The sequence below is a fragment of the Melospiza georgiana genome, chromosome 6 (assembly GCF_028018845.1).
Source record: "Melospiza georgiana isolate bMelGeo1 chromosome 6, bMelGeo1.pri, whole genome shotgun sequence".
NCBI classification, from domain to species: domain Eukaryota; kingdom Metazoa; phylum Chordata; class Aves; order Passeriformes; family Passerellidae; genus Melospiza; species Melospiza georgiana.
Window position 1 is genome coordinate 44,170,805 of NC_080435.1, and position 27,800 is coordinate 44,198,604.

A 27,800-nucleotide genomic window follows, 5' to 3' on the forward strand; every position below is an offset into this window, starting at 1 on the left:
GCTCAAATATTGCACCAGACAATCTCAATGAAAAATGATTTTTAAAAATTTCTTCATCACCTGTTACTAAACATTTTCACTTGTTTTAGTGGGAAAGATTTTGTACTCTAAGAAAATATGGATTTAACTGCAAGAGAGACCACTCTCCTGGAAGCTGTGCACATAATCTTCCAAGCAATGTTGGAAGACAGTTTGGCACATTTCAGAATGATTTACATACTAAAAGAGTTGGGAAGTATGGAATTACCTTCACGGGAAGGTAATTATTTACCAGGTCTTACCAGAAGCTACAATAATTTTTAATTTTGAACTTTTGCTCCACAAATGAGAGAAATAAGAGTAATGACTTATTAATTTTGTTAAGTTTCCAAAGCTCCTGCAACCAAGGACTTCTTACATCTCTGTGTGTGCGTGTGTGTGTATACACACATACATTCTCCCAAGATATGACAGTGACTCAAAGTGTGGAAGTTACTCCATTCTCAATCTTTGAGACCTCAAGTATTTAACAAGTCCAAGTTGCTGTTATTGTCTAACACCCCCTTGTGGCTACAAACACACACCCCAGGTACAACATTTTTTTCCCCCCAGCAAAAGTAGTTGATTAGAAGCAATAAAAACATTGGTATGAATCCTGTACAGAAATGGAGCCACATAACAGATGGGAACTGGAACAACTAATTTTATAAATAACAGCCTATGTTTAGGAGGAAGAATGAAGAAAAACAAGCATATAAAAATAAGGAAATACAGAAAATGATTGACAGAAGAATTGAAGAGCTATAATTTCAGTATTGCAACACAATTCAGTTTTGCAACACAAAAATCTGATATTCTTCAAAGTTATTTTCAAAAATCTGAAACTGTAACACGTTATATAGAAAGCTCAAAAAGTTGGATACCAAAGAAATAAAAATGTGAACAACCCCATCTCTGTGGAAGGTAAATGACATCCATCTCTCTTACTACGTGAAGTGCAACTACAATGGTACTCCATCTCCACTTACTTTTCTTTCTGATAATAAAATTTAACACTATATGTTACAGTTTTCATTATCTGGATATATGGTACACTGCCCTCCCTCATTCTTGGCTTTAGAAGAAATTGATTACAGCTGTCTGAAGATTTTTGACAGTAAGTAGGCTAGAGTGACTTTTTTCCTCAATTATTCTTTATAAAAAAAGGGAATCAAAGTCATTATTCCAATAATATCATGAGAGTTTAGAGAAGAGGAAGAACATTTTGTCATGATATAAAATAACACATTCTAATCAAACAGGTCTTGTAGGTTTAGAAATGATACTCTCTAATAATATTTTAATTTGTTTTAGTCTCAAGACTAAAACATAGAAAATACAGCAATATAAAAACCAAACCCAAACCACATATACTAGTTTTCAATGAACATTATTCTGGAGCTTTTAAAGACAAACAAGCTACAGAAATCCCAAACACTCCCCACACCACACCATATATTTACCTGGTACTCAGTTCCCTCCACAGAACACAGCTTCACATTGACTACAGGCTACAAATAAAATCAAGTATCTACTTGATCCCACCTCAGTCGAGTATGTCAGCACTCACATCTCAAATAGTGGACTTTTTTGGAAGGTGAGGGATGACCTCACTAAGCTTGAGCTTTGTTAGTCGAACTCAAGTTGGTTTTAATACCTGCAGTTCTGCTTTTACCTGCAACAAGTGCTACTGGCAGGAGCAGAAAACATGGAAAGCCTCCAAATACTTCAGAAAACTATGTGATTTGGGCTGATGCTCAGGAGCACTTACCTATTGATACCTTTCCTACGTATTACTGCTACCCCACTGTCCTTATTTTCCTTCTCCCCAATGAACAACCATGCTGCAAAGCCCATCAACTTAATGATTTTAACAAGGGAGGACTTGGTCTCAACAGGTGGAGCCTGAAGGGATGATTGGGTCAAAACCAGCCTGCAAAACAAACAAATCTGTCAGCTTGGAGCAGTCCCTCCCCCAGTATCCATTCCAACTGACTGAATTATCCCTGGATCAGTGTTGAAAATGCAGCAGTAATTCTGAAGTTACTGGTCACTACTCTTGAATCACACAGCAGTTCACATGGCTGTGCCTACCAGCCAAGGTACAAATATTGCATACACTGTCTCACACATACACACACATAGAGGACAAGTTTACAGCACAACTGGAGACATTCCCCCTCTCTCTGTGCCCTTCCTAAGGAATGGAAGGGAAAGTATGAGAATCCTTATAGGAAGGGATGCATTGAGCAGTGGCACATACCAGTGCATATGACTTGCAATTCACATCTTCTGTCATCATAACCACTGTGAACACTGAGGGTGACCACACAGGTGGTATCTTTATTTCACAAGATTAAAGATACAGTACAAAATGAATCTGTACATCTTTCTATTAACAGAATTTGTTTACACAATTATATTACATTTGACCAGCCTTTATACTGATTTTAAATACAAAATAAATTTACAAAACTCCTACAAGACCCTTTTAAAGAACTGTAGCTGATAAAAACAAAGGGTTCCCCCCAAATAGTCCCTATTGGCCATATGCATTTGCAGTAGTTCAAATCAAACTAAATCTTTTCAGTTTAATATTCTCTGAAACAAAAAAATAGAATTTCAGTTCACTGTTGCCTATCTAAAAGGAAAGCAACTTGCAAAGGTGAGTCTAATCCCCTTTTATAGGCCAAAACTAGCATATAATAGGTGGAAATTAGATAATGCATAGTCTTAAAAAGTCCTTTCACAAGCTGTATCCTAATGTTTTCCCCCCAAATTAAAACTTTTTTTTTAGTAAGAGTAGCTGACTTAGGGAAGATAACTAAAAAGTGAGTAAAACTATCTTGCAAGAGTCTCATGAGGACGTTTGTATCAAAGGCCTTACGTTCTATTACACTGTCCCATTATGGACAATATAAAGCAAGAAAATTATTTCAACAGATAGCTCTGGGACAAGTTTCACCAGTGATGAACTAAAATCCTGTTTTCTCAACAGTTCAGTGTTTCTTTTAACTAGCAAGAACAGCTCATGTCTTTGATTAATAATTTGAGATGCAGAATAATGCGTTTCTTCATATTTTCCCACAGTCTTCCTAGATATAAAAATCCCACCAATAACACTTACTGCTCTGTAGTTCCATTTTCTGTGCAAGGAAAGAAGAGCATGTGTCTATGAAGGTCAAATAGGCAGGCTCTGGCCTATGTTACTACACACAAAGAATACAGCTTTTCATTCAAACCATGCTGAACACACCCAGAAAGGTTTCTCTTAAATCAAGTTTCCCTTCTAAAATACTCCTGCATCTAAGATAACCTGTGTGCTACCAAAAGGGAAAAGTACTTCACTTCAGTAAACTGAGCAACTCAGCTTCTTTAAGAAAAAGATGCTTGATTAACTGAGTACACAACAAGGAACATATTGCTAGTAAGAGTTAAATATACTTTCCTCAAAATGCAAGTTTCAGAACAGAGTAGTAAGGGATTGTCACAAAAACTTAAGTCATGGTGTAGATAACTGATTTAGAAAACTTATTCATATCTTTAATCCCTGAGTTAACTTGCCATTATTTATGGTAAGTACCTTTTTCTTCTACCACCACATTCAAATGAATGTCATCTGAAAAGTTAGTGGTAGTAATTTGGTGGAAGGGAAAAAAGCAGGAGAAAGACTTCCTTATTGCTCCTTCAAAAAAGCATTTTTTTAAAATGAAGTAACTTGCTCATCTTCAATTGTTTTCTTCTGCTGATTTCTTGGATGTAAAAATGCATCAGATTCACTGAAAGTCATCTACAAGACTGTCACATAGCAGCAGTGATGAGAGATTCTCATGCAAGTAAAAGAGAGCTTTTAGAATTTAGTTCTAATAGATCAACAACCAAAACATTTTAATAAAGCAGTAACAAAATTGTTAAATTGCCTAAGAGACCAATACCAATGAATGAATGGTATTTAACTGAAAAATGTTTTCCATATAATCTTTAATTTACTCATGCCAAGCTAAAACGAGTTATTAAGTGAGAGTGGCAAAATATGTCAGAGGGAGTGTTCAGAAGTCACAGATATCTTAGAAATGCAGCTGGGGAATGCTGTACATATAAGACACTACATGTAAGTTCAATACTGTTTCATCTGCTAATGATGATTGAGACTGAACAAGGCATTCCTCTACCACATGCTGCAACCCTCCACACTGCAATGAAAAAGATTTGTCTTCATATGACCAGCATAAGCATTGTGAAGTACTGAGAAGTTCTACCTATAATACTAGTACCTTTAATACTAGTCATCCATGACATTTCCATTTACAAATGAATGGATAGTTTATCTTCCATCCCAAGCTAGAGGCCTATTGTGCAATGATCTCCTTGCACATGTACCAAGTATGAAACCATACCAAACTCTCAATTCTAAATAAAGTGTATTGATATGTTGTTGCCAATACACTGGAAAAACATTTGCATGAAAAGAAGCCCTTAACCCCTTAAACACAACAGCTTCTGTCAGAAAGCAGCTAAAGCCTCCTCATTTGAATTCATTCAGCTTTATGATAGCATATTCAGAGGGTTTAATGCTAGTACAGAAACCAATTATTTCACTACCATTGGAAAATAAGAACAGACACTTATGCATTTCATGCTCCTAGACTATTCTGCCACTGCTTCCCATACCCAGCCCCAGAAATTATAGTTCAATGAAAATTGTCACAAAGTGAAGATTCCTCTTGCAGTCTTAAATCATCAGTCCACAGGTCACAGTCTTTACACCCATTAAAAGGCCTTTACACTGACCTGGTGGCATCAAAAAGCCACTAGTCTTCTTTCTCTTTGGATTTTCTTGTTACAAAGGGCCCTCGAGATGGCCCAGCCAGAGACATTACTTGTGACTTTCCTCTATGCCAGGTACAAGAGAGGCTGGCAACAGCTGCAACACTCCCTGTGGCTCTGGAGTAGCATCACAGGCATAAGCCCATGCCCTTTTGTAGAGAGCATGCATTTTTGTGGCTCTTTTTTGTAGATGCATTAAGCAGATGCATGCATGAGGTACACACATTTCTTTCTTGCAGTGCAAATCACTAACAGGTTTGTTGAAAATCAAGCACAGAACTTCCAACTCCAAAAGCAAGTCAGCTAACTCACTGAGATTTCTGGCTCTCTCCTTTCTTAGGTGTGTGCAGTAATACTGGTGATTTCTGCTATCTAGACTCAGCCTCTTAGTCAAGACAAATTTAAATTTAGGAACTCTACCAATATGTTTTCATGTCATGAAGGACTGCAAAGTACACAGGGTCCTGAAAAGCTTTAGGCGTATGTGAGATCTGGGTGCTGTGTGGACAGTTTTCAACTGACAAACTTTACAGACCCCATCTGTCCCACTCCACCTTATGGGCTACATACTGACTGCTGAGAACTGTCTAAGGGGAACGAAGAAAAACACCCAAACCAAAAAAGCACAAATGGAGAGTAGCATGTTTGCTGGCTTAGTTTTACAGGGTTTATCCATAATCTATGCTGAACCATCCAAGACAGCCTGAAGGACCAAAGTGTTAAGAAATACTAAAAAAAATGAAATAAGGACTATAGAAATACTTGGGATGTAGATCAGAATTTAAGTTCCCAACAGCCCTAGTCTTTTCAGAATTTGAATATAGGTCAGCTTCTTGGACTTAAATTTGCCATAAATTTATAATTATTACTTTTATAAAGGGCAACTGCTATCAAGCAGGCAAAAACCTTCCACTGCTAGCCTTCTGTCTCTCTGGGAGATGAAAAGGACTGAATAAAGAGGAACTAGATACAGCAGGCAACATTTTTGTAGTAGCACTCTTGTGTTTCCATGAAAAAAGCCATAGTGTTATTCCATTGGCACTGAAATAACATTCAAATCAGTTTCAAAATAATTTTCTTATCCCTGAAAAAAGGCATCATTCTAAGCAGCTTTCAAACATTTTTTTAAACTTCTTTGTGCCTCTTTTGGGGGAGGGACTGTTGATCCAAAGTCCTAATTCACAATGAAAATTGTTCCTTTTGGAAAAATCCAGTTCTTTGACTGAGGCTCTTGTTGCTATTGTGGTGGTTGGTGCTCTGGGGGCGGTTCCTGTTGAGGCACAGCTGGCCGCAGTCCTGCTGCTCTGGGAACTGCCTGGTGCTGCCTTTGTCTGTAAGCTATAATTGTTCCCAGGAGCAAGGCGATGATGGTCATCAGGTAGAGGTCCCACTCAGGCCCCAGCAGCTGGTCCATATCAATGTGTGAGAATACCTCTCTTATCTAAGAAAGAAAAAGTCAACATCATGTCAAAGAACACAAATGGGAAATTACTTTGATTTTAAATTTGACTTGTAACACTTTTCATGTACAAGTATCAGTTTTAAAACTTAGTGGCTCTTTTCCTCTCCGAAAAAATAGTATCACATCAGCAACATTCTTATTTTCCAGGAACTAAACCACCATTGAGACTAAGAGCCATCCTATATAGAATGAGGTACTCTACTTTCTATTTTAGAGATGAAAGTTTCACTATGGTGTTTTGTGGCTTTCCCATGAATGACAGAGCATTAAGCCTCAGGACAATTGTGGGGTACAATGCTGAGATTTGTGCAGGTAATGGACAGGGAATTTTGATTGAAGAGCCTTTTTGTAAGATCCCATTTGCATAAGGATTAGCTAACACACACTTCAATGCTTCACCACTGTATCTGACCATACTACACAGTCACTGCCAATTTAAAACTGCAGCAGCAGACTTTTAACTAGGAAAATCTGCGCTCTGCATACCAGCTTCTGTGAGTGCTACGTGGGTATTTGCCCAATTGATTTAAGTATTTTGACTGTCCTCAGCCTCAATACTATTATAATTTGTCAAACTGCTGAATTGTCTGAAACTGCATTTGTTCTAAGTAGTAATAACTTCCATACCATTTTCATTTATGAAAATCCAAAAGGGCAGTAAGATGTCACAACACTGAGAAATATTGGAAAGACTTCACTTTAATTCCAGACAGGTTTTTTTTCAGGTCCACCACTCAGGAAAAACAATACAAAATACCTAAACTATCTAATACAAATACATTTTTCCCCCACAGAGATCAAACACAAGTATAATGGGGTTGTTACAGCTGAGTATAAAATAGCATGAGAATCAGGGATAATTTTTTTTCCCCTAAGCAATTATGTCAGTTAAATCTGCTTCATTTTGATAGCAGATGGTCATGGATAAGAACAGTTAAACAGTTTTGAGAAATTCTCTTCAAGGAAAGAACAGTGCAGAAGAGCACTGCCTGTGCACATTTCAGATTCACAGAGTTGCACAAATAGGAACAAAAGCTTCACTGACTTTCTTAATATGCAACAGTAGAAAACAAATCTATCCTAAGTTTGCAGAAGGTTCAAGCAATACTTCTACTTAAGTAAAATTACAAATTAAGCTACTTTTAAAAATGGAAAACACATTTGCTCTTCTCTTTTAACTCTGCATTACTTACATTGATTTCTCGTATGTACTGCAAGGAATAAATCACTCCAAGCTTGCAAAGTGCTAGGAAGACTGGAACCTGAGCATCTGGGCTTGCTTCAGCTGCCATGTCATAAAATCGCTTTGCAAGATGAATATCCTAAAGTTAAGAAAATTCAAAGCACGGTTTTGAAGAACTTGAATAATTAACCATAGTTTGTTTTTTTTTCCTAAGATATGTTTACCTTTGGTGTCTATGCATCATTACTTCACATAGTTAAGTCAATATACTCGTCCATCGCCTATTGGTGAACGTATTGGGAGACATGCTCATTCCACTAGTTGTGGACTTAACTGAGTATCAGCAAATGTACTCTAACAAAGCAGACTCTCAGTGTACAGCTCACTCACCTGCTTGATGCCCAGCCCCTTTTCATGCATGTAGCCCAGATTAAACATTGCTTGAGCACTGTGCTGCTGTTCTGATGCCAGTCGATAGTGAATAAATGCAGTTTCGTAGTCAACATCAGTACCAAACCCATAAAAATGGTAATCTCCAAGTTTAATTCTTGCAACAGTATATCCTATAAATCAAACAACAAAAAAAAAAGGATAAAATAACTAGGCAAATAAACCTTTTGGCTTCCCATGAAGATCCAGTAGGAGCATTAGTATTACTTTTGACAGTGTGTACAAACTGTTCATCTTTCACCACCCCCTCACATACACAGCTTTTATTTTAACAATGTGGTTAAGCTAACCAAAACACAGCAAACTTCTATCTGCAGGTAAGACCTCTTCCTAGTAATCCTACCAACATTTTTATTGATATATAGTGGTATCAGCTGAAAATCTGCAACATGTTCATGATCAGTCCCTTACTACAGAAAAGCTTTTCATTTGCTATATAACCTTTAAAGGATTCAACTTTTTTTTTTTAAAGCAGTAACACTGGAAATTTGAAAATAGTGTCTCATCATTCATGCCATCATCTCAATTTCTTAATTTTAAACTAAAAGCCCTGACAGTCTGAATTTTCATGGTAGTCTTGCTCTAAAGTTAAAAACTAGTAGACAAACAGTGTAGATGCATCCCTTTAGAAGTTAGATATCTCAAGATATTTCATCATTAAGTTCACATTGGTTATTTTAGGGTAGGTAAACAAGTACCAGAGTTTAAATTTGTGTTGTTTGGTCATCAAGGATGCATTCTTCACCGGTGCTTACTTTGAATAGGAAATTGCATTTCTTAATAAATGATGAAAAGTAACAAATCACTCTGAAGGATTTTCGATTTATTTTTCCAAGCATATACACTTTTAGAAAAGTCAGTGCAAACATTGCTAGTGTTGTTTAACACTGCTCTATAATTCCTTATGGAACGACAAAAGAAACACAAAGTACATTTGTATTTTAGTCCTTTTAGTCTTTATAATCACAGAAAGGCTCAGAGGACATTGTAACAGAAAGGCTCAGAGGACACTATAGCTAAAAATAGACCAAAGAACACCAACTATCCTATCTGGGATACAACTTCTCTTAACAGGAGGAAGTAAACTTTCCCTCGTTACATATTTCATAGCAAAACAGATGAAATCAGACATTATTGGCTCTACTAAACATTAAGGAAACCTTCCTGTCTGATCATTTGGGAGGCACTGTGGCCATCACACTCCCACCAATACAGACTGACACTGCAGGGACTGAAGCTCCTTCCCCCTTCGCAGTGCTTGGCTGCAAGGGCTGATGGGTGATTGACTCCCTACCTGTGCCACTCTCACAGTCAGACAAGCTTCCCTTCATGGTTTGACCCTGGGGTTCCAAGAGCAGAGTCTCAGATGCCTGAATCTTTTAAACAATTTAATAATGGCACAGTAACACAAAAAACAGCTTGAGCTTGTATTTCCGAGGAGGAACTCCAAACAAAAGAATCTCTGGGCTTTTATACCCTCACAGTCTGTTCATACTTAAATCTGGGGCCCTTGGCTCCTGCTGTGTCCTGTCACCTGCCTGGGCCACAGGTCCCTGGGCCCCTTGCTATGAAAAAGGGTGGCAGTGTATGGCTCCTTGCCTTGGGCTCCACTCACCCAGAGCTCAACCTGCAGCTCACACTGCAGCTGCAAACCTACACTGAATGTACTCCTCAACATAAAGAGACTGGAATTGTGAGGTACAGACATACCTTGAGAAGCTGCTCTATTCCAGTGAAGCAAAGCTCGAGGATAGGTTTCATTTTCTCCTACTATGCTAGCTTCTTCTAAAGAAGAAAATAATCCAGTTAAAAAGAACCATGGCCTATGCATACATGACCACAAAAAACCCCCTGCTTATCTTCAGTCTGCTGAAATATGATAAAAACTTGAAGCAATCCATATTATAGAACAAACAAGATTCAATGCATCTGAAACTTATAAAAATCCATTTCATTTATACAGCCTTTCCATTTATCTGCCCACACGAGAGAGCTAGGCACAAACTATAGAATTTCATACCGAACTATGGCTTACTAAGCATCTTTCCCATCCCAGCTGTAGGAGATTCTGATGCATACTTGAGAAATGACAGAAAATGCAAGTTTTAAGAGCACATAATTTGGACTTTGAAAAATACACAGTTGAAGTATAACCTGCTGTAGTTTTGGCCATCTGAAACCCAGGACTAGTCAGGTAAAACAAAGGCTTAAACTCCTTAACCAGCCAGACTGCAGTCCCTTACATGGCAGTGCTTCAGCTACTTCAGAAGTTGTCTTGTCACACTTTGAAGATTCATGAACTATCAGACAATTCAAAGGATTTATAACTTGAATTTCAAGTGTAACTATGGTTTCAGCTGTACTGTCTCACAGCTGTCAGATTTTGTATAAAACATATCAAGTAATTTTAAATCAATCTCCAAGTAAAGACAATCAGAGTTTTAACTCAGGGAAAAAAGCTGTTTCTTTGCACTTCCATCTTATCTAAAGATGATTCACTCAGACATCTTTAAAAAAACATGAACTTGAATGAAGAAATGAAGATGTTAGATCAGCCCATCAGCCACCAATAGGTGATTTCAACACTAAGATATAAAGCTGGCAAGGAGACCCAGATTTGGTTAAGAGAAAGTTTAAAATACTGGGTTTTGCAGTTTGTAGAAAGATTTACCATTGTACTTCCACTGTCTACCAATGACTTGAAACTCTAATGAATCCAAGTTTGAGCCATTTAGTTCCAGTAAGACACATGGGACGAGTTTTTTTTCAAATCTAAGAGAATCAGCTGCCCAGTTCCTCACCCCTGCTTCACGAGTAGCATCAGTAAAGTCACACAAAGAAGAAAGTGCTGAGAAAATGCATTACAAGAGAAAGAACAATGGACACAGACTTCTAGGCATAGGACAGGTCAAAAGTAAACCTAATACAATCCCTGCTTTTACAATCGTGCTTCGGAAATCCAGAGAATTTTTAGCACTGTGCAATATTCTAAAGACTCTCTGCTTACGCCATTTTAAAATCCCCAAGTCAGAAATTAAATGTATTTTAACTTTTAGTCTACGAAGTCATCCTTAGAAGTGAAAATGAAAACTGATTGCTTTCCAGTGTGAAGAGGAGGAAAAAGGACAAGAGCTTCATTAAAGTTCTAACATGCCACCTCCAGAAAAATCCTTTTTAGTATATATTCAGATTCTTACTCTGATCAAGTATGAAAGCAGCATTGCTTTGTGCAACTTCATAGCCTTGTTCTGCCAGAAGAAGATACTGAACCACAGCAGAGTTTGAATCACCATCTTTATAGCTGTTGTAGGCAGTCATCAGTCTTTCAGACCAACGCCCTCGTTCACAGACATTCTTAAACAACTGCAGAGGAAAAAGAAAGGGGGAGGATACTGGTTGTCAGGAGCTTCAAAAATTTAGGTTTTGCAAGAAGTAACACTTTAACATTCTGATGCCTGTTCAAAATATTTCTATTTCACATGAAAACATGACAAGCAAACTCCACCGCTCAAGACAGGCTTACTTTAAGACAAGTTGCTAAGCAGATAGATGCTTAGCAACTTGTAAGATTCTTAGTAAGTAAAGATAGCAACTCGTAAAATTCAGATGCTTACTCAGAATTATTTAGTATCTTAGTTTAAGTGTAACTAAACTAAGTATAAAAGAAGACTTTGGTACTTATAAGCTACTGTTGCTTTGCATCGCATTCTTTTGATTTTCTTTGAAGTTAGTAACAGAATACAAACCTGACATAACAAAAAAGCCAAAGATTTCTCTCATGAAATACAAACAAGTTTGCTAATATATCACTTTCCTTTTTGACAGCCTTGACTCTGCAGTCACTGAAATGGAAACATCCTATACAGGCTGATGTGGTTACAGCCAATCTCTTGCCAGTCAGTGTTATTGATGTTGATGAACAGCTGACCTTACCTCAACAGCAGTATGACAGGACCGCATCACTCCAGTGCCAGTAGCATGCATCTGAGCCAGATTATAAAAAGCCAGAATGTGGCCACCCTGGGAGGCCAAGTTAAAATACTTCAAAGCTTGTTTATAGTCCTTCTTGACTCCAATGCCATCTAAAAGAAAGATTAAATCACTGCTATTCATTCCTCTTGAAAAGCAGCATTATATGAAACAGCTATTACTCTTCAAAATTACTCTAGAAAAGCTTTGGGAAAAAGTCAGCAAAAACCAGAATGAAATACAAGTTCAATGTAGCAAGCCCCTTCTACATGCAGAGTATGCACACACTTCTAATGCCACCTAGTGAGCAGTGACTGAAAGGGCAGGTGCTTAGACCTGCAAATGGTTTTGATGCCACTTACTGTAATACATGGAACCCAGTTGAAGCTGTCCATCAACCCATCCCTGTTCTGCAGCCTTCTGGAAATACTTCAGTGCTAGCTCATAGTTCTGCAGGAAGATTTGGTCCAGTCATTAGAGCCTTGCAATACACCAAAGTTTAAGAGAGATAATATGCATGTGCATATGTGAAAGGACATATCTGTTTTACACAAAAATCACAGCAAGATTTTCCAGTGAAAATATTCCCCTGTTCAAAATCTGGAAGCAAAAAATGAAATAGACGACAATGATATTTAGCCTGTTGTAACTCTGCAGCTACCTCAAAGCTGGCATCCACACACAGCATTGCTATGAACAGTAAAGCTTAACAGAATAGAAGCTCTGTTCTGGTTCTGGAACACTTATTTCCTCAAGTTTGGGCCACTTCAAATTTTGAGTATCTGTCTGCATAGCTAAATATAAAATGTTTGACAAGAAACCTTCCTGTGGGAAAAGCAATAAAGCAAATTAACTAATTAAAAGTTTCTGTGTTCCTCCACTCTCACAAGAGTCACAAAATGGGGACAGTTAGGATTTGTTTTATTTCACAAGAAAATAAGAGACAAGCTCAAATCTCCTGTTAAAATGCACACTTCTATTCATTTCTAATAGCTTAAGCAACATTTTCAAGCTTCTGAGAGCAAAGTCAGGATGTTTCTTTCATGGCTGCTAATTCCATAGTGCATTTTTTTACATTAGAGATTTCCTCAAGGAATTTTCAGCGTAACAGAAATCTTCACAATTAAGCTTTCCACAGTACTTCCCTCCAGAAAAAAAAAATCTGTTGACAACAAAAAGTCACACAATCACCTATGATTAGAAAGACGACTGTCAAAAGCTTACCACTGGAACACCTCTTCCATAGAGGTAAGCCATTCCTAATCCACTCTGTCCAACTGGATTACCCTGAAAACACAGAAAAAGACTTCTGAAAAGAAAGGCAAAACCTACATCTATGTTTTTCAAATCTGGTATGTCTTGAACATCATAAAAACATACAGTACTCAACAGAATTTAATTTTTTGCTCCTAGTAATACTTATTTAGGGAGGAAACAGCACTTACAGTAACTTTTATTCAGTAACTACGCAGCTGATGAACAGGGAAAAGCTTTCAATATTATTTATGGAAGTTTACTGTGCACTTTTACAGTGTCATACAAGATGTAGAACCCATAACCTATGGGACATTAATAGTTTACTTATCTTTAGTTTTTCCAACTTCAAAATGTTTTGGGTGCTACAGAAGTTCCCAAAACAACTCCAGGAACTCTAAGAACCCATGTTAAGGGTGAACTGGTGGCTGTCCTGTGGGCTACATTGCTAACCACTGCCCATGCAAAAGCAGGCACTATGGCACTACTTCAGTGCCAGGACAGGCAATGGGACCCATCAGAAAGTTTCAGTCAATGCAGGGTGAGCACATTGAGAGATCCTCACTTTAGCACAGAGTTGTGGAACAGCATTCAGAGTGTGGAATATAAGAACCATGAAGGCAGTTACCCTCCAACAGCTTCTTCAGAACTTAATCTATTGTGTTTCATATGCTGAACACCTTTCCTGGAATGCTTTAATTGTACAAACACTACCATAAGGGATATATCAAAGACAGATACAAGGGATTAACATGATCAAAAAACATCCCAAAGAGGAAACAGTCCAATGAGACGAGAGGTATAAAACTATTATATATTCACTTAACAGAAGCACTGTAAATTCCTGTGACAAGACAACTTCAAATTAACAAACACTAGCACTTCACAGAATTGCAAACAATTTAGGTGGACAGTATTTCATAATTATGAAATAGAGTCAGACTCTATTCATGAGAGCTAGACTCCTTATACTGAACAGAGCTTTATGAAGCACCATGGCCAGAGTTGTTTTTGACATCTTAGGCAAGCAAGACTATGGGCTAATTCATCTGGGACAGAAGCTGGGAATGGGCCTCTGCACATGGAAGAGCACATCAAGCATCTTCAGCATTTCAGAGCTTATCAACTTAGTGCACATGTTGTAGTTTCACCTTACAGGTAATCATACCATATCAGCAGCTTTCTTGAAATACTGAAGGGCTGTTTCATTGCTCTGAGGTACAACATCACTTCCTTCTGAATACATCTGAAAGAGAAAGCCATTATTGAAGAACAGCCAAAGTAGTCAGTTTAGCATGAAGACCATGAAGCATCCTCACATTACATATTGAGAGGGAGTTACTGTACTTAAATTATTCTCTCACACTACTGAATAATCATTAAAATTTGTCCAGAAGCAGAAAATACATCTCTACATCTCTCTGCTGTAAAACTCAGTTTAACTTGCGGATGGAAATTAACTGCCCATAAAATTAATTTTTTTCAGGACAATACCCTTCATTTTTAATTTCTCCTAATGTGCAGTGAAAAAACACACAATCAAGCAAAAATCTTGAGACCAGTGGAAATCAAACTGTATTGGCAGTCAAAATACTTTGCAAAAACAAAGCAAAAATTGGTTACTAAACACAGTTAACTTCAACAATAACTAGTGATAGAACAACCAATAGAGAAAGCAGGAATTGCAATCTCTTCTGTCAGGTGCCCTGAACAGAATATTATGCTATTTTTTTAGGCTTTAAGGATATTAATTTTGAATCCTCTACTACAATGACAGCCTGAAAAAGATGACCTAGAGCTGGTGCTTACTGTAGCCTAACCTTAGAAAGTACTCAAATGGAGTAATAAGGATTTAGCTCCTCACAGGCTGAAGGCAGTCTGCAACCCAGATCTCAGACAAGTGACCTAAATACCCCTCAAAGCAGTAGTGCACTATATTCACTGCCAGCAGTCTGCAAATTGTGTTTTAAATTAAAAATCATAGAACAGACTGGGTTAAAGATCATCTAGATCCAACTACCATGCCATGGGCAGGGATGCTAGCCACTAGACTACGTTGCTGAGGGCCCAAACCACTCTGACCTTGAACACTTCCAGGGATGGGACACCCACAACTTCTCTGGGCAACCCATTCCACTGCCTCACCACCCTCTGAATAAAGAGCTTTGGCTCTGAATGTTAACTCAGCCTGAATCTCTCCTCATTTAGTTTAAAACTATTCCCCCTTGTCCTATAACTACCTGTTGTGCAAAATGTTGCTCTCCCTCTTTTTTGTAAGACCCCTTTAGGTACTGGAAGGTTGCAGTGAGGTCTCCCTGGAGCCTTCTCTTCTCCAGGCTGAATACCCCCAGCTGTCTCAGCCTGTCTGCACTGGAAAGTGCTCCATCCCTCTGACCATCTTGATCCTCTGTATTCACTCCAACAGGTCCATGTCTTTCCTGTGCTGAGGACTGCACACCTGGACCAAGTACTCCAGGTGGGGTCTCACAAGGGCAGAGTAGAGGGGGAGAATTGCCTCCCTCAGCCTGTTGCCCACTCCTCTTTTGATGCAGGCCAGGAGGATGTCTGCCTTTTGGGCTGCAAGTGCACACTGCTGGGTCATGTCCAGCTTTTCACTCATGAGATCCCCCAAGTCCTTCTTCATAAGGCTGCTCTCAGTAAGTTCATCTCCCAGTCTGCACCAGTATTTGTACAGATGCAGCCCTCCCATTTGCACTTATTGAGCCTCACAAGGTTCTCATGGACCCACATCTCAGGTTTGTCCAGGTCCCTTTGGGTGGCCTCCCATCCTTCTGTTGTGTCACTGCACTGCTCAGCTTGGTGGCATCTGCAAACTTGCTGAGGCTGTTCTTGATCTCACTGTGTGTGCCACTGGTGAAGATACTAGAGAGCACTGGTCCCAGGACAGAGCCCTGAGAGACCCCACTTGTCACTGGCCTCCACCTGGACATAGAGCCAATAATCACAACTCTCTGGCTGTATCCATCCAGCCAATTCCTTATTTCCCAGATATTCCACCCTTCCAATACATGTCTCTCCAATTTGAAGACCAGGATGTTGCACAGGACCATGCCAAAGGCCTTACAGAAATCTAGATACCTGATATCAGACATTCTTCCCTTGCTGACCATTGTTTTCACTCCATCACAAAAGGCAACCAAATTGGTCAGGTAAGATCTGCCCTTAGACAAAAAAACCCTTAAATCTGATATAACTGAAACAAAGGCCCACCCTGCAGGGAGATTCAAGCTTTACTGCAAAGTAAGTACAGCCCTATTATCATTTCTGACTCAGATGCCTCAATTCTCTACACAGAATGAAACTGGAAGAATTTCCTTCCCATTTCCTTCACAACTTATCATTTCCTGATGGGAAGTTTTGAGAAGCCTAGTTTTCCCCTACACATTGTGTGGAAAAGAATAGTTTCCTATTTAGAGTTTTGAATTCCACCACAGAAAAAGGACATTCAATATTTAATTTGATTAAAAAAAAAAAAAAACCAAAAAAAAACACCACAAAACACCAAAACCACAAAAAAACCCCAAAACCCTGGTTCAGGCACTATTAAAAAAAACTCCAAAATCCTAAAGTAAAGGAGAACTTAGACAAGACATAAGACACTACAACACTCAAATCTTGCAGAAAAATTCAAAACAGGAGCTAAACTGCAATACTTAAATTGCAGAATTCACGTTGTAGATTGACTGATAGTAGAAAGTAGGAAACATTTTCTATTTTTCACTGCAAGGCAGTTTTCTTACTTTTGAGAGTATTTGTATCTTACCTTTCCTAGAAAAGCCATAGCATGGGAATTGCCAGCATTGGCTGCTTGATTGAAGTATTCAAATGCTCGCTGTAGAAAAGAAAGCAAGTGTTTTAATCACCATCACTAGGATTTGAGCAACTTTTCTTGCAAATGGAGTAGAGGCAGGTAGATTTGTTTGCCAGGTTACCACATTCTTCTGGGAGTAAAGTTACCAATCCCACTTAATTTAATATATGTGACAGGGTTCTTCACTTATATAATTGCAATATTAAGCAGCAATCCCTCTAACCAGTGTATTCCAAAAAACAGAAGAGGAAAAACCCAACAAACTGTAACTGTTACTATGCTATGTTACTAGCTACAGAGTTAAATCTTACTTTCTTATGGTACCATCAAATTCTGTTTAGAATAGGTGAGATTGGCCAATTCCTATTCTACTTTTACACAGAAATTGGTTATACTCCTTCTGACCACTCACTATCATCTCTGAACCCTCCTGAAACAGTCATCTGGAAGTATTTTAAATATGATAACTAATAAATAATTCCTGTATTCAGGACTACACATCCTTAGCTCTCAATTTTTCAATATACACTTCAAGATGAGGTTAGCTATTTTAACTTCCATAAGCAAGGTAGCTAGCTTGCCTTACATCTGCAGAAGTTCTATTTTCTATGCACACTTAATATCTTTAGTATTTAAAGTTACAGTGTTTTGTCTACAGAAGCAAAATGTTCTTGCAAGCCACAAACTACACTATCATCACTAATGCAGGCCCAGTGCATCATGAAGTTTGTACCACATTTACAACAGCTCAGCCAGCTCCAGTACTACTTGATAAGAAGTTTTTATTTTTGACATTCTAATTTTTAAGGTGGTTAATCTTAAACTAGTTATGTAAAAAAATCAGTTCCATCTTCTAGTCACATAAAGATTAAGTTTTACTGAATAAGACTACTGAAATTGTTACATACCATACAATGGTACTTACACATTTTTGTACCACTTTCTCAGTTGTATATTCTCCCCCTCTGCCTAGCATAATATGCATCAGAGATATAGAGAAAAGGTACCTGATGATTTTGCTCTACTCCTCTTCCCCCATGCAAGTGCAACTGTCCAAGGCCAACCTAAAAAAAAAATTTTACATCAAAAGTAAGTCACTTTTCCCTTGGGACTTCTTCTAGCAATACAGATACAGGTGAGCTAATTACATGCACAAAGATAGACAATATCAGAGTTAAGATGCCACAAAGTTTGAAAGCACAGACTTGATTCAATAACTATAGTACAGTCCTACTTTTTCACACTAGCCTAAATGGAAATTTATCCTAGATAGAAGCAACATACTGTCCTAGATGTAAAGTAACAAATGCTCATTTGAATCCTGTCTACCTAAATCTTAAATGATATAGGACCAAGTCGGCTTGCGACAATTTGCCTCTGTTAGCATCCTCCCCTCCTAGACTGTGTGTAGAAGAGATCCAGACTGCAGCATGCAGAAGTCATGCAAGAGCAGGACCAGTGAGAAATTGAAATCCCTTGTCAAGGCCAGTATTTTTATTCAGCCTTCCTGCACAACATCTGAAGCTATCCTTGAAAGAGTCTTGCTGGTTTCTAGTGAAAGTCAAGATCTCATTCCTAACATGCTAAAGTTGTTTTCAAAAAGTTTGCATTTTCTGTCCAAGTTCTACCTTAAACACACTAAAACATAAGTCTCTTCACATAAAAACTACGGGGGAAATAGGAAACAGCTTGATTCTGGATGAATAGAACACAAACTCCAATGTCTTTCCATATTTCATAAAGCTGTTCCTGTAATTCTTGAAAATGTCTGCATGTCATCAGGTGAATTTAATCTTACCTGTGCTTGTACATCTCCCTTCTCTGCTAAAAACTGGTAATACTGGATCAAGTCTTCTTCTAGCATACCACTTGCCATTCCTGGATTTTCTACTTCATCTGCTAAGCGAATTCGCTGAACCACTGTGCCACCAGTCAAGGAAATGTCACTAGCAACTGGAAAAGAGATGAGATAAATTTTCAGACAGTTTTTTTCAATACAAAAGTTACACCATAACTTAATAAAACCAAATGCCTACAGAGCTTCAAGCTGTTACTCAAGAAAGAATTAATTACTTTGGTACCCTCCAAGACATTTCAATACAGATAAAAATAGCATATCACAATGCAGAAACATAACTTGTTTAATATCAGAAATTCTCTATTTATACTATTAGCTCTGGAAGTACTTTAGTATCTTCTAGTTGAATGATGAAGAAGGACACAGAAGGTCAAGAATGTTACCCCAGTAAAAAGTTGTTACCGTGATTAGCTACAAGTCGGTAGTGAGTGAGAGCAGATTCACAGCTCTGAAGGACTCCAATCCCGGCCCAGTACCGGTAACCCTAGAAAGGAAATGACAAATATGGGACTATCAATTACTTGAGAATACACTGCCTGCAATGTTACAAACTTCTTTCACATTACTTGATCAAGATTTGACAAGACAATAGGCTGGACAGAGGCCATGAGTCCTTTGTAGTTACATAAAAAACCAATGACTGACACTATTAAAGGTTAAACATGGCCAGTATAGTTCAGATATCACTCAAGAAAAAGCAAGTAAGTAGAATGATGCTTAAGAGTGAACCTGTAAAGCCTTTTATTTACATACCGCACTTTGTTATAGAAAATGCTGTTTTAGTCAGTATTATGGTATTTAAGACAATCTCTTTCATAGTTCTCATTTGATTACAAAAATTTTAAGTCTGATAATTCTTATTTTAGTCAAGAGATTTAAACATCCAAATTCCATCTAAATTCATAGTGGTTCATAGCTTAAAATGAGCAGACTCATCCTTGAATTAAAAATTAATAATGGGGAAGATATTACTGCCCACTCAATGCATGCAAAATGATGTAGTATTTGGACAGGGTATTCATACGAAAGAAAATCATAACACTTCTACTGAAAACGTAGAAGTACAAAAACACTCTTGCATGTTTAAAGTTATTAACCATGTTACTTACCAAGATCATATGAGCAATCAGATTTCCTCCTAGAGCTCCAAAAGTGTAATACACCAGGGCCTTAAAACAAAAATCATTGGTTATTTAACATCAGCCCCTAAGAGAAAACACAAGACCACACACTGAAAATTTCTAAATTACCTTAGCTTGACTCGAATTGACTCCTAGGCCAGACGCATATAGAAATCCAAGTGCCTAGAAATACAAAAGCACACATTTCAAAAAACCACAGATCAATTCTCCTGGAATACATGGGCACGGAGATTCAAAGCTGCAAAGAGTATGCCAAGCTCTACCTTCAGTTTGGTGCTGCCTATATGTATGCTCTTCCCTGCCCCTTTCCAAGTATGAAGTTTCAAAACCATTCAGTTGCTTAGGATGCTAACATAAATTAAATGTTCCACCAGAATTCAGACAAGTGAATCAAATGTAAGGAGTAAACTACTACTTCACAGAATATCAAGTGTAGATCCAAAGGTCCCAAACAGTCAAAGTGTCCCAGTCTAAAGACTCTCTAGTGAAGCTAAGCAGTATCTGTCAGGTCATTCATGTACCCAGCTTGCCTCAGACACCAGTGTAAACATCTGTGAACCACAGCCTTGCATAGAAGACTCGTACTGTTGGATTCACAGTTCTTATAAATCCACAGTTTTGCATCTGCTCTGCCACTGGTTACTTGCAACTATAAATATAAACAATCAGAATGCTCTGAGCTATTTATCTGATGTTCTTTCAGAAGTTATTTTTGTTCTTAAGATTTACATAGTTATTGCTCTACCTATCACACCTATTACAGCTGGTAGCTCAGAACAGAAACTAGTAGCACAGAACTAGTGTATAAGTAAAGATGTCTATGTTTCAGTGTTCTACAACTATTCTAGGCAATCTGAAAGCATACACAAAAATTATCTCATGCAGACAGTATTGAATTTTAGATCAGTAAAAGTCAAGTTCATCACTGAGAGATCAAGTCTGTAGAGAAAACATGCTCCTACTTTCTATAGTAAATAGGTACTCCACCATTAAACAGGGAACAGCTGTAGATTCGGCAGCCAAAGAGAAGAGAAAGTTAATAGCTCCTTAAGAAGCTAACATTTCCAAAACAAGTGATAACTAAACAATAAGTATATGCAGGTATGGGATATTAAAATCATTAACACTCATATTTTATGACATTTTGTAACAGTAAGCATGAATAATTCTGTTTTTAAAGCCACAGGGACAAAGCAAGTCCCAATCTACTAAATACATGTCAAGGTTCCTAGGAGTTTTTATTTCCTAGATTATAAACTGGTGTCATCTCAGATAAAACTGCAAATAAAAAGTCACAACACTGCACAAAAAACCACATAAAAAATACAGTTTCAGAAGGTTTGTTGGCTGGAGTCACCTACATATACTTGTTTTTTTGACTTACACATCCAATGTTGTCAGCCATGTAACAGGGGAAAAAAATGTAAAAGACCAGCACCATCTCATATTACTGGTAGTTAAGCATTTTAAAATTCCAACAGAAGATGTGTTTGTGCTTACTTTGAGGGTACAGATGCCATCTATAAAAGTACCCTAGAGGAAGTACAATCTAAAACACTGTATTTATAGATTATATTATTTCATTTATAAACCTATAGAAGCATCTGTAGGATCTAAGGATATACATACCATTTGTCCTTTAGGAGAACCCTCTTCCGTTAGCTTTTCAAATAGTTCTTTTGATGACTGGATGTTCTGCTTCAGGTAATCCCCAAACAACAAAGCATAAGACACTTTCTCCATGGCCTTGGTATGATTCATGTCAGCTGCTTTCAGAAGATACTGATATGCTCTTAAGAGAAAACAATTTCTTTGTCAACTTGGAGCAACGTAGCAAATTCCATTTATAAACCTGAAGATTCTGGAGAGGGTTTTGTTCCTCTGTTTTAGCCTTTATTTTCCAAAAATGCATCTACCTACAATCATTTTGTTCTAGGTACAAATCATCAACATAAGCAACAACACATGATTTAGTTAATGGACAAGCTGAATTTTAATGTTTGCTCTACTCCATAGGCAAAGCAGTATGCATTTCCTCTCCTCTAAGACATACAAGAAATGTAAACTCAAATGATATTTTTGTAGCAACAATTTTTAGTTCTGTACTAGGTGTCTAGTAGAACCACTTCTGTAACAATCTTGTATATCACAGTAAAGAGAAGCAGCCTGAAAAAGACGATGTATTCTCTACAATCTGAGTACAAAACCACTCCAGTGAAAACACCAAGCCTTGGGCCCAAGATAACAGAATATGTGATCAATTTTATGCTGAAAAAGTCATGCTAACAAACAGGGCGATCTCTGGATACTCCTCTTTCTATTCCACTCTCAGAACTGGTAGCCCTTCCAAGTAATTTCACAGCAATTAAAAACCTCCTAACCTTACACAGGGTTACACAGCAGCAGCAAGCTGCTTCAGCTTAGCCTCAGGGACCCTTGAGAGCATTCCAAGATTTTCATTTACCTCTCCTCCTTTCAATTCTCAGGCATGTTCTTGTTCTTTAGGACAGACTGAGGCATACCTGGTTCCTCACAGAAGTTCATCTTCTAAGAAAGTGTAAGGTGCACAAGAGAACTAACACCTAATATTGTTTTAGAATTCTTACACTATTTTATACTAAAAAATATAACTCAGATTCCAACAGGTATTGCCTCTCTTTGTCTTTGCCAAGGTGCAGACAACTTTAGATGTTCCTCACTTTCCCTGACAAAGTAGAAATACACTCCCTTATTTCCACAAATGAATCTAAAGTAGTTATAGTCCTCACATATTAATAAGCAGAAGTCACCACTTACTGAGGAACTTGTCAACATGAATAGGAGGAAGATCTAAATTAACACAGCAACTCTGAATTACAGTGATAAGTCCACAGCTATTTAATCAGTAATTGGATGCCTTCAGAAAATGAAGTAGAATGAACAGAACACTAATTTCTAATTGTTTTATTTGTCTACAAGAATTACCCTCTTCTTTCTATGAAAATTAATGATTAGAATTATAATGATTTGTTAATTTTATTTTTTTATTTTTATGGTGACCAAAAGCATCAGAAAGCAGGAGAAAAAACAGAGCAGGACAAGAGATGCCAATTTCTCCCACTTCATCTTTGAAGCAGAATGAGAACCAGACTGCAAGAAGCATGTGAAAAGGGCAATTATCTCATAACACATTCTCAGTTTTTTTCCTGGCCAGTTGCCATGTATAAACTGGAGCTAGAGAACTGAATCATCACCTTGCATTAAGTCAATGTTTTGATGACACCCACTCTTCAGAAATTAATCTTACACAATTTTTACTGCATTCAAAGGAATGCAGGCATAATTTTTTTTCTAAATACCCTGTATTTACTATCTATCTTCTATCACTGCATGGTTTGATGTTGAGTCCAATAAAGCTCAAAATCTCAGGACATCTCATTCAAGTTCTTTTTCAGTTAAGCAAAAGTGACCAGCCATATCATCCTTCTCCTGTGGTGGCAGATGAGGTATACTTACACTTTCTTCTGAGCCTTTTTACTACTTTCATTAAGGATTTTCATTCCAATCTGATATACATCCTCAGCTTCTTGCATCTGCCTTCTCTTATTAGATTGCTCTTCAGCTAAAAAAAAAAGTGTACATTAAGAGCTCAAATTATACCACTGAAGACTATCTTCTCAAAATTCCTTTTCATTCTAAAGGGTAAGTACAGCCAGAAACTTGCTTTTGAAGACAAACAAAGTGATTACAAAAGGCTCTCAAATGGATGTGTTTGATATATTAGCAGATGATTTCTTCTTGTGTGATGTCTCATGCATAAGCTTGCTGATAAAATGTTCTTTCTATTCCTTGCTCAAAAGCAAGCTGTGCAGGTTGCTCCTTTGTGCAGGTGCAACAAATCAGGAAGTATAATGGGCAACACTGTCAAACCCCCATCCTCCTACAGCCTCAGAAATAGTTTTATAGATGCCTTCATTGCACAATTTCCACATCAGGTCTGGGAACTGGCATTTTTTAAAACGTCTTCCATCATGAAAACTTTGCCTTTATAACTACTGTTTATTATGGTATGAAGTGGCCAGAGACTTCTACATGCTGAAATCAAGAGCATTAGGAGGACTGGAAACACAAGCCTAAAAAAGCATTCCTTGAACAAGAACAAGCCAAAAGGTTGCTTACATTCACAGAAGCCCCACTTCTGATCTTTCTTGTAATCATAGGTTGTTGCACACCACAGCCTGCCATCTTCCCTCCCATCAGCAGTGCACTCTGCATATTCCTTCTCCATAAACAAAAATGGAAAGTGGCAAGGTTCACCATCTGCAGTGCCTCCAATAGCTGTCAAAACTGAAAATACACACCCAGCAATTACTCTCCCTTATTTCTAAATTTAAATCATACATTACAAACAGAAAAGTGCTCCTATGTTGGTTTTAGGCACAATCACGACACAACACCACACATGACAAAATGCTATATTCAAAGTACTGGAGTATCAGCAGGGAGTACACTTGAACACACAACTATATGAAAATATTCAAGTGAAATCACTATGATGTAGATGAAAGGATTCTCATCACTATGAGTTTGGTAATTTTCTACTCTTGAAAATACTAAGATTAAAATCATTATTTCATTTTGCCAATATATTTAGTTGCATTCAAAATGGCTTTGAACAGCACACTTTATCATTTCTCATGCACTAGAACTTCAAATGTTACTGATTCCAGTATTACAATATTTTAAAATAAAATCAATCTTCTATGACGACTAAGAATTCTCTCTCTAGGTTTTGAAGATGGAATTATTTCAGTTAGACTTTTATAAAAGCTTTCCTCTTTCACTAAGCTAAATCCAACAGTTGGGTTCAGCTTAATTTGAAAACATTTGCAAAATCATGCAATTGACAATGTCAATTATAGAGTTTTTTCAAATTAACTCTAATTTTTATAGTTACAGAGAAAATTAGTTCTTTGAGGGTTTATAATTGAAAGATCTAAAGACTATACTAATTCAAATATTTCATGTTGATTTTTTGAAGCAAAAGGAAGTCTTCAGGTATAGCTGGACCTGTTCAAACTGCTCTTCCTAACTTGACACAGGTTCCACCACATCACTCCAAGTTAATTACATCAGAAGAGAGAAACTGTTATTTTCAGTAACTGTACTCAAAAACCATGTGTTAATATGCAACTAGCCCAGAATAATTTCAGACATTTGTTCCCTACAAAGTAATATACAAGCTCCTGCTAAGGGCTCATGTAACTACAACTTATGGGACCTCTCACCACTGTCATTTGAACAAGCTCCAAGTCCAGGAGCACTCCTTGAGAACTCTTGGTTTTATTTGTACTGTTTTGTACCTTGTCTCCTGTGTGGAAAGCAGTTTTACAGAGGCTCTGCATGAGATGTAGCTGCATACTACAGTTATGAAATTACTCCGCACCAATGCTCCCCTCTTTGCATTTTTTTTTAATTCTAAATTCAACTATAATGCTGTTTTTGTTCCCAAATAATAATAGAGACTAATCCCAAGAGCAACACGGCAATGCAATCACAGGTTAATGTTCACAACAGTTATTTATGTGCTTAGACATTGATAAATACTAAGTGAGGCAAACAATTTACCCAGAGGATAAATTAGTTTTTGTCAATCCAAATGCTCCAGAAGCAATTTCCCTCTTTACTATCTCTGAATAAAATACATGGTATTTAATTATATTTGTCCTAATTTACATATGTCTTGTTTCATACTTTAAGCTGCAGGAAACTAATTATAGATTACTTATAAGTACTGGCAATATTACTGTAAGATTCTTCCAAATAAGGAAAGTAAGTGCAATACGAATTGCCAGCTCTTTGTAAACTTGTGAGCAATTTTCAGCAAAAACTGTTAGTATGGAAATTGGGTGTTATAAAACCCTAAAACACAAAATAGCAATAACTAAAGAAATATAATTTTCTTTACACACGATCTCATCACTCATCAGAAGAGAGCAGGATAGCCTTCTTAGAAACTTCAAACCTTTACTAGCACTAATTCTAAATAAGTGATTTTTTTGTTCTATATCCTATAAAACATATATGGAACTTTTCAGGATATACTTTTGTTCCATGCAATGTTGTGACCACACACAGCAGCTAAACTGTTTTTAGAAAAGCTTTTATGTCCCTCAATGCAGTTCTGTCACCAGCAGCTCATCTGGAGGTGTAACATCTGTACCTCAGATAGAGGCTCAGTTAAAGCGTTTGTAAAGTTGTCCTTTAGCACTCCTCTCTCCTAACAGAAAACATATACTTTTCTTTTAGAATTGCTTTTTTAAATGAAAATTCCTCAATTCACACTGCTTATTTAATTCCTAACAAGTTCCAAGAACTGTGCAAGACTTAAACTTATGGTTGTTGAAAGTCACTTGTAGTATGTTTGATAGGTAGTTAAAAACCTTAGTTCTGAGGAGCCAGTCAGTTGGATATATTTTTGTATGAGACTAAAAGTATCTTAAAGTTCACTTTTGAAATAGACTGCACTGACTAAAGCTGGTGCTTAGCTCACTGTTTTGTGGCAGAAAGATATTTAGTGGATTTTACATACTTTTTTTCCTGTTCAACACAGCATCAAACAACAAAGCAATGGTTAAGCCTATTACTGAGTTTCCACAAACTGATATTAGTTCTGCTCTAACAAGGAAACAGCTTAGAAAACACTCAGTCATTACATGATAGAGCTCATTTCATAGCTTCTGCTTTGATATTTCAATATGAGTTGAGAAGATAAGTATCATTAGTACAACACAACTGCATTTTTCAGTAATAATAAGATTTACTTTTTATGGACAAGTAAAAAGGAAAAGTCTGCTGCATAGGTTAAGGTACTCAACTGTGCCATCTTGTTATTATCAACTACCAACTGCAAATCAAAAAATCATAAAATTATGTAATAAAAAAGTCATATTAGAATTTCCTGGAAATTTTAGCCCACTACAATACCTATATTTAAAAACTTGCTGAAGTTAACATGCAGGTCAGATGCTGCCCTAAGGCTCTCAATGCTGTTCCAGGAAGCTTGTCTTTACATTACTATTTGTTCCTTTTCTGTCAACTGACTCACCAGGCAAACAGCCATGGGATTGAAAAAGACTAATGCAAATTCCTCTTTGTATTGCTGGTGTACATACAGAGCACAGAATCTGTAATTGACTTCTATTTGAAGAAATCAGGGCCTTCTCTATTTGATGGTTAAAGCTTTCCAGCAAGAAACAGTAAGAAGAACAGAAAATTCTTTCAAATGCATCTGAAAATAACTATTCATTTCAATTACAGTACCTTTCAAACATTTTGATGCTATTTCTAATGAAAAAGGTAGCAATTACCACTCCATTGCAGAAAGGTTAAGACACTTGTTATTTCATATGTTCAAAATTACTGTTTATGTTCACCCACATGCTGGAGTTACTCAGACTCATCTATGCTGCCACTTGTTCAAAAGTCAGCAAGCAGTTACCTGGACTCTGTACTTCTGCTTCCTCCAAATCCTTATTTAATAGATTTGACATTTCTAGAGAGTTCAACTCTTCCAGTGAATTCTCTTTTTCCTCTTCTTGACTGTGAAAGCTCTCTTCATTCTCTGATTGAGAGTCTGATTTCCCAGATTCAAGGAAGATCTGACCTGCGACCACTCGAGTTCCTGTGGAATGATCCTTTACCTGGTCCTCTGCAGACAAAGTCTGAAGGAAAGCAGCCACATCATTTAGAAGATTAGAGAGAAGCAGCAGCTGGCTTAAAATCCATTTAAAAACTTCTTAAAAGATACAGTTAATTAATTAAAC

General features: G+C 37.3%; 1 protein-coding gene across 1 annotated transcript in view; it reads right to left on the minus strand.

The window, feature by feature from the left end:
- Positions 1-1,150: 1,150 nt before the first annotated feature.
- The window catches only part of SEL1L (SEL1L adaptor subunit of ERAD E3 ubiquitin ligase), a 34,097-nt gene continuing 7,447 nt past the window's right edge, over positions 1,151-27,800 (minus strand). Inside the window, exons 3-21 of the mRNA XM_058025934.1 lie at positions 27,476-27,698; positions 24,154-24,321; positions 23,491-23,596; positions 21,625-21,787; positions 20,104-20,157; positions 19,963-20,022; positions 19,256-19,337; positions 18,794-18,948; positions 18,003-18,059; positions 16,948-17,016; positions 14,332-14,409; positions 13,134-13,196; positions 12,272-12,359; positions 11,874-12,022; positions 11,138-11,303; positions 9,651-9,725; positions 7,881-8,053; positions 7,501-7,629; positions 1,151-6,286 (exon numbers count right to left, since the gene is read on the minus strand). Of these exons, the coding sequence (XP_057881917.1) occupies positions 6,083-6,286; positions 7,501-7,629; positions 7,881-8,053; positions 9,651-9,725; positions 11,138-11,303; positions 11,874-12,022; positions 12,272-12,359; positions 13,134-13,196; positions 14,332-14,409; positions 16,948-17,016; positions 18,003-18,059; positions 18,794-18,948; positions 19,256-19,337; positions 19,963-20,022; positions 20,104-20,157; positions 21,625-21,787; positions 23,491-23,596; positions 24,154-24,321; positions 27,476-27,698 (2,262 nt within the window). The 3' untranslated portion in view covers positions 1,151-6,082. The remainder of the gene's footprint in view (positions 6,287-7,500; positions 7,630-7,880; positions 8,054-9,650; positions 9,726-11,137; positions 11,304-11,873; positions 12,023-12,271; positions 12,360-13,133; positions 13,197-14,331; positions 14,410-16,947; positions 17,017-18,002; positions 18,060-18,793; positions 18,949-19,255; positions 19,338-19,962; positions 20,023-20,103; positions 20,158-21,624; positions 21,788-23,490; positions 23,597-24,153; positions 24,322-27,475; positions 27,699-27,800) is intronic.